Here is a 7,513-nt window from a genome sequence, read left to right as displayed (position 1 = left end):
AGATATAGAAATCCTTTAGTAATTTATGCAATCAAATCCCTCTTGGATGAGGACTTCATAATGACAAACCACAGGTATAGGGTTAATACAGACATATCGTCAATGGTTTTGGCTATAACTTTAGACAGAGGGTTAAGAAAAGAGGATGCTAGAAATTTATGTAAAGCAATCTTTAAGTTTCAAGTTCTGGCTGATTTGGATGATGTTTTATGAAATTATGAAGATTTCTAGATTTTGTTGCCCAAGGATTTTGATAAATAGAATGAGAAGTCCCTAATATACCCATAATCATGTTGGATGATGAAATGGAGTATCAGGACAATAAGGAGATGACAATTCAAAACCTGAACTTTCTCTTGAATTGAAAAAATGTAGTAGTGAATGCAACCCCAGACTAGATCTTGACATTTATTCAAAATAAAGGATTGGAGGAGCAAATTAAAGGAATTAATGTGGAGAAAGAGACCCCTATGGGTGAAGGAAGGATGGATAGTGATGTTGAAGGTTAGAACATAGGTTCTTTGTTTCCCCTTTACTTTTATCTTTTAGATAATTTTTTATTTTTTAAAATAGATGGTAGTATCTGGAGTCACAATAGGTAAAATTTGCTTATGTAGGTGATGAAAGGTCTCTTACAAAGTAGTATGTAGGCTTTGAAATCTTGGTAGTCTAGTAACATGGACTTGTGGGTAATACAGAGGCATTTTGTATTAAAATGTATATTTCTATAGTGGAAATAGTTAATTGACTATGGTTTTAATAGGTGGATTTTTATTGTGAGTTTAAAACTAAACTAAATATATACCAGATGGATACCTTGTATCCCAATCGGGCATTCTAATTGTGATATACATGTTCTTATTGTGAATGATAGGGAACTAGCCCTACCTAGTAGTTTAATTATTAATAAATAAATAAATTGTGATTTCACTTTAGTTCTTCTGAAACATTTGAGTTAGCATTGCGATAATTAATCTAACATTTGTAACAATGCACTAGTACTCAAGTCAAAGGAATTTGATGAAGGTTTATGTGAGCAGTGGCACAACAGACTCGTACTTTTCACTTAGTGTTATTGCACATGTGATAGGGTTGAGGGAGATGCAACTTGGAAAAATATGCCCAATGGAGAATTAGGTTTTATAAGTGCTTGATGGAAGGGATTTCTTATCTTTTGTCCAGTTTCAAAGGGATACATTGATGCAAGTTTTGAGGGATACACACTTACCATAATATTTTTTACTAAGGCAAAAACAAGTTTTGAAAGGGCCCCAAAAAGCTTTACCAAATTATTCTAAGAGGTATAGAATCAGAAAGAAACATCCAAACCAAAATGGGCTGCAAGGATAGGCATAGAAAGTAGCAGCCAAAGAGACAGAAAAATCCCAGCCAGGAAAAAAAAGACAATAGAAAGACCAAACCCAGACACAGAAAGAACCAACAACGGAAAACAACCCAATTACATTATGGGTCTCAACAACCTTAGCCTCAAGGGCATTCATGGTATCAGCAACAACCTTCATAGCTTTATGATCCAAATTTTGAAAGGCCACCTTTTTCTTCATGTTCCCTGGAGTCCTTTTGTAGGGTCCTTCACTACTTTGAGCCACCTCAGCTTCATCACCAATAACAACAAAAACCTTATCCGGTTGTTCCATACTATTCACCATAATATTCAAAACCATTGCAGACTATTTAACAATTTTGTGACTACTAACCATAATGGTCTTGAGGGTGTTTTGGATCTTGTTGTAGCCTTCCTCAACACAGGTGATGTGTTCCTCCAACCTTTTCTTCAACTGATCAACCCCTTCCCATATTTTCTTGATACAATCCATGACCGACTTCTTCACAGCCTCAATCCAATTCCCTTCATTATTCAGATTACCAAGAGAAGAACCAATAGGGAGAGAATCCATTTTGCTTCCCAAGGATCTTTGGTTAATCCAAATCTCTTTAAGTTCATGAAACAACCACTTTAACAAATTGAAGGTGTCAATTGCATGATCACGAGCCATCCCCAACACATTTTCATAATCCTCCCTCTTATCATTTAGCTCATCACTTTTGGGATGAAGGTCTACAATACTGGCCACACCCACATTACTAGTCTCCTTATAGGATAGAGGAAAGGTCGGGACATTAGGGTTACCAGGGTTCTTAACATCATTTGCCTTCTCACTAGAAGAAAGGGAGCCATTCTCAGCCAAAGTAGAGGAGGAGGACATAACGATGTTCTTATGACCTTTTTAACCCTTCCTCGTCTTGGGTTTAGAGCTTGAAAGAATTTCCATTTTAGCTTTTCTCAGGGGAGCGGGAGTCTCATCAGACCCAAACCAAGAGGCATCATTATCAGACTGTCCCATGCTAGTCTCATCAATCTTAGAAGAAATATGGATAAAATCATTAGGGGGAGGAAGAGCACAGAAATGGGCATTAATAAGGACCAGCAGGCCTTCATGCACGATGTGAAACTTAGCAGGGTTCTTACGGTGGTCATTGAAATTATCCCTAAGAGTAGACATGAGGTAGAAAGGGAAATACATTTTCACACCATGGCGGAAATGATTTAGAAGAACAAAGTGGTTGCCATACACCCTAGTATACCGACCATCCAAAGTAAGGTAATTCATAATTACCTTGAGAAGCTTCTGCCAGAAAGACTTAATGACCACAATATCATAGTAGCTAGTCATCTTCTTAACAATTTTAGCCCTCTCCTCCTCCTCCTTGAGAAAATTTTGCACAACTTGGTCCGTGTACACCCTATCTCTGTAATACTTCATGCCATCTATAGATAACCTAGTGACCTATGCAATTAGGGCTTCATCAACCAGGACCCTCCGACCATGAAGAACAATCATTCCATCCTTCTAGTTTTTAGCAAAATATCTCATAACATCTTGATTTTCCCTTAAAGCCTCTCAATGTATGTAATGAACCCACCTTTCTTCATAATGCGCCATAGCTTCTTTTCATTCTTAAGCTACACATAGCTAGGTGGATCAATTCTTTTTCTTGCACCACCCATTTTATCAATCTCTTTGTAATACTCTCTATGACGAATTTCCAGAGTTAAAGAAAACCTCCAAAAAATGTATGAAATCCCCCACAAAGCATGGGAAATAAATTCGCATCGATTCTTATGTCCTCTCTAGCCACCTATCTCAGAACAGAAGGTTTTAGCAGTTCTAGAAACACTCAAAGTCATTATGGCACTAGTAATCATTAAATTTACTCCCTTGACTTCACTCGTGGAGCAGATGCATCACAAATTCCGAGTCCAACCTGTCACCATGGGTCCAACAAAGCTAGGCTTTACACGTCACTCCCTTATTGGAAGTCAACAATCACATTGGCTTGTCTGTAAACATGGATGAACATGCATTTATCAAAGGTTTTAATAATATCTTTATCTTTTTTCATCCAAATATCAACATTCCAAGCCAGAGTTGAATTTCCCTTTAGGTAGTTGATAATTTTCTTTGAGTCCCCCTCAACCCAAACAAGCTTACAGTTGTTCTATTTTGCAAGTTTTAAACTCTGATAAGATTTTATGGCTTCAACAATATTATTAGTATGTTTACCCAAAGGGCAAGCAATAGCAGAAATGAAGTTGTCGTAGTGATTGCCTATCACCCCACCACAACTAGCTTGACCAAGGTTCCCTCCAGTCACGCCATTGAAATTGATTTTAACCCATCCTTGGGGTGGGAAGTTCCAACTAATGTTGTCCTTGGGGTTGACCTTAGGTGTAACCATATGATGACCAAAATCCTAGTCCTTGACAACATTGGCTTCATACTCCTTAAGGATACCACTGTGAGAGAGGACATTGGGGCTAACAATCGAGAGGTTATCAGAGATGGCTCTAGAAATTTTCTTGAAGACAATATCAGAAGGGAGATGAATATCCCTGAAGATATGATTATTACGTTCTTTCCATAAACCCCACGCCATGTCAGGAAACACAAAAAACCAAAGTTTCTTTATGAAGGGATTTCTTGAGGGCGGGTTCCATTGGTGTACGAACTCCTTAATAGCTCCTGGTAAAGTACAGCAAAGATCCCATTTTTGAAGCACCAGACTCCAAATCTCAGAGGTGTAAGAGCAACATAAAAATAGATGGTCCACAGATTCAACCTCCTACAAGCACAAGTAGCATCTATTTGGGATTGAAAAGCCCTTCTTAACAAGATTGTCAGTAGTTAAGATTTTATTAAGAAAGAGGAGCCAAGAAAACATATTGACCTTAGGAGAAAGGTCCTTAATCCAAACTTTAGAATACTTACCATAATGTTACATTAATTTGTTTTAGTTAAAGCCAAAGCTTCAACCATTTGGTGATCTAGTGTTGTCAATTCAACAAGAAATGAGGAGATTCTAAAGAAAACATGTTTGAGGGCAACATTGAAGCCAAGTGGATCATTTGTTAATCACGAATAAAGTTAGGGCTCCCTCAATTTGGATGCCATGTTTGTAACAAAGTGGTTGATTGAAGTGGTATCATGGAGTGAGATGAGTGTAAGCTAAGTGATCAATTTTGACAATGGAAGTCATTTTATCAACGAAGAACAGTTAAGATTTCCAGCACATATATGCTTAGTATGTAGTTCATTGTTATCCTTCCCCTCAAGAGATTTGTATAATGCAAGAAGATAAACAATAAGAGAGTCATGGAGTTCGATGCATAATTCTGATATTGAAAAGTCGTTGCATGTGACTAAGGTTTTAAGGTAGAGTCAAAATTTCATAATAAATTGCTTATAAGACCTTGTTGTAGTATACATTTGACTAGTTGTCATGAAGGGTTTAGAGATTACATGGCATAAATCATTGTTGTCAGTAATTAATGTAACTATCTTGCATCCATATGAGCCTTTGTCAGAAAAAATTATGGAGACATGAATATCAAGCCACCACATTTGTTGCACATTCTAAGATTAAAGTCATATGGTGTATATCCTTCTGGAAGCCGAGAGAGCGAATTTACATGAAAAATTTAAACCTACGGAATGAAGCATACACTACCAATTTAGATTTGTCACTCAAGTTGGCAGGCATATCCAAATTACAGCCACAGATATGGCCCACTTGAGTTTAACCTTTGCAAATATGGAAGGATTGATCAGTTTAATTCTTTCTTAGAGGTTATTAAATTAAGAAACATTGAGCAACATATGAATAGATAATTAAATAAACTACAAGGATTAGCATATTGAGGTGGATTAATGCAAAAAATCTATTTCATTGGATCGTAAGGATATTGAGAATGAAAATGATCAAGCTAGTGTTTATTCTGCAAACATGAAAAATTGATTATTTTTTTATATGGACTTAGAAAATGGAGTATAGTGATATAGCAAGCAGATTGTGAAAGATCATAATAGAGTATGATGTACATAAAAAATAAATAAATTAACCAAATCATTTTGAGGGCAGATTGTTAAATTTGAGTGTGAAATGCCATTAGAATTTAAATATTTGTCAAATTTGCACATTAAGAGGGAGATTTTTATTTGCTAAACTAATGCGATTTCACCCAGGAATGGTTTATTTTTACCATTCAAGGAAAAGAAAAGTAAAGTAATTGTTTCACTCAAGATTGAAAATATGCACTGTAAGTGTAAGCAAAGAAGGAAAATGACAAATATTCTGTAATGTAATGAGGTTAAATATAGCTGAAAAGAGATGAGTGGTATACATTTATTTTATATTATTATTTTTAAAATGAGATATTATATTCTTCAATTAATTTCTAAAAGTTTTATTTTTTCAATTTCATATTTTTACTCTTTATTAAATCTAAATTAATTTATACATGATTGCAAAGATTATTTATTTGGTTCTCATTTATATGAAAAGGGTTTTATTCCCTTCCAAAATAATGTTTAAAAACAAATCACTATAATCTTAGAAATTAAAAATAATAAAATCTAACAGAACTAAATAATCTTAGGAATCATAAATGACAAAATCTTAAAAATTAAATGTTTGGAACTAAGTCATTATAATTCTAGATTCAAAATTGATTTCTTAGACTAGTCTTACAAATTAAAAAGCTTGTGGTGCTCTTTGATTCTTTGATGCTCGGTGATGTGGGCAGTATAATAATTTCCTAATTATTATACTTAACTATATTAATGGTTTTGATCAATCACTCATTCAAATAATATTAAAATACTGCTTTGCAATATTAATAGAAAAATATATTAGTTTGCTCGTTGGATCATATGGGTTGTCTTTTCAACAAATTAAAATGGAGAAAATGTCACCAATGAGGGCGAAAGGCCAACCGATATGCTATTGTTAAACTATTTGATGTTTCAGTAAAGTCAAACAAATATAGTTCAACCTATTTATAATTCAATATATTCATAGTAATGAGGTCCAGCGAGGAGGTTAAGGTTTGGAATCGAATATCTGTCTGACGTATTAGATTCGATTGTTAACGTGTAGCCTAAAGTTAAGAAGACGTGATAATATATCCAGTTAGCTCTGACTTTGATAAACCATTAAAAAAGTTCGCACCTAGTGGTATTTTGTTTTGAGTCGATGAGACAAGGAACCCAAGTTTAATAGTGTTTGTATTGTATAAGCTCTTGCAATCATTTATGGGGAAGGAAGGTAGTGCTGCGCCAAATGCAAATAGGAGGGGAAGAAAGCATTGTAGTTATATAGGTGTGAGAAAGAGGAAGTGGGGAATGTGGGTATCAGAAATCAGAGAGCCGAGGAAGGAGAAGAGAATATGGCTGGGCTCATTCCCCACACCAGAGATGGCAGCTCGTGCTCATGATGCAGCTGCATTTGCCTTAAGAGGCCACTCAGCTAAATTCAATTTCCCTGACTTAATTCATTCGCTTCCTTGCCCTGCAACTTCCTCTGCAACAGACATTCAGGCGGCTGCAGTCGAAGCTGCATACTCTTATTCTCAACAGCCACTGAAACAACAAGTACCACAGCTGTGTTCCGAGACCAATAGTGATGATAATAACGATAGTTTTCTTGACCCAGAGGGGTTACCGCAAAATCAATCTGAATCGACTAATATTACAGTAACTCAAAAGGAAAAGAAAGTGATGGTGGATTCATGGCTAGATTGGCCAAGCTTGCTGATGAACATTGCAGATGGAGTACTGATGGGATCTTCTCTCGTCTTTGATAACCCAATCACTGGAGAAGATGATCGAGATGACCAGTTTATACCTCTTTGGGATTTCACTTAGACTAGCAAGGTAATGTTACTGAAGGAGTACGAAATGGAGCTTTCAAGTCAAATTATCTGATTTATTTTCTTTATTTTCAGTAAAATACAGAAAGTGTAAAGTAAACCCTTCTTGTACGCAATAGTTGCTAGGTTTTTTAGGGTCTCCTATCGTGGTGAAATAATATGTGTACCAGTAACAATCTCAGCAAAAAAGTCCATTAATTTTGATAGTGATGTTAATAACAATTGTTTTCGTGACTCAGAGGTGTGTCCATTCATTTTAATAGTCAATCTAGGCATTTGCTC

General features: G+C 35.6%; 1 protein-coding gene across 1 annotated transcript; it reads left to right on the top strand.

Moving 5' to 3' along the window:
* The first annotated feature begins 6,614 nt into the window (after positions 1–6,614).
* On the top strand, positions 6,615–7,226 carry LOC131039887 (ethylene-responsive transcription factor ERF039-like). The gene has a single exon (XM_057972737.2). The coding sequence runs from the start codon at positions 6,615–6,617 to the stop codon at positions 7,224–7,226; it is 612 nt and encodes a 203-aa protein (XP_057828720.2).
* The last annotated feature ends 287 nt before the right edge of the window (positions 7,227–7,513 follow it).

The sequence above is a fragment of the Cryptomeria japonica genome, chromosome 10 (assembly GCF_030272615.1).
Source record: "Cryptomeria japonica chromosome 10, Sugi_1.0, whole genome shotgun sequence".
Classification (NCBI taxonomy): domain Eukaryota; kingdom Viridiplantae; phylum Streptophyta; class Pinopsida; order Cupressales; family Cupressaceae; genus Cryptomeria; species Cryptomeria japonica.
Note: the sequence above shows the minus strand (reverse complement) of the source record. Positions and strands in the feature narration are given on the sequence as shown.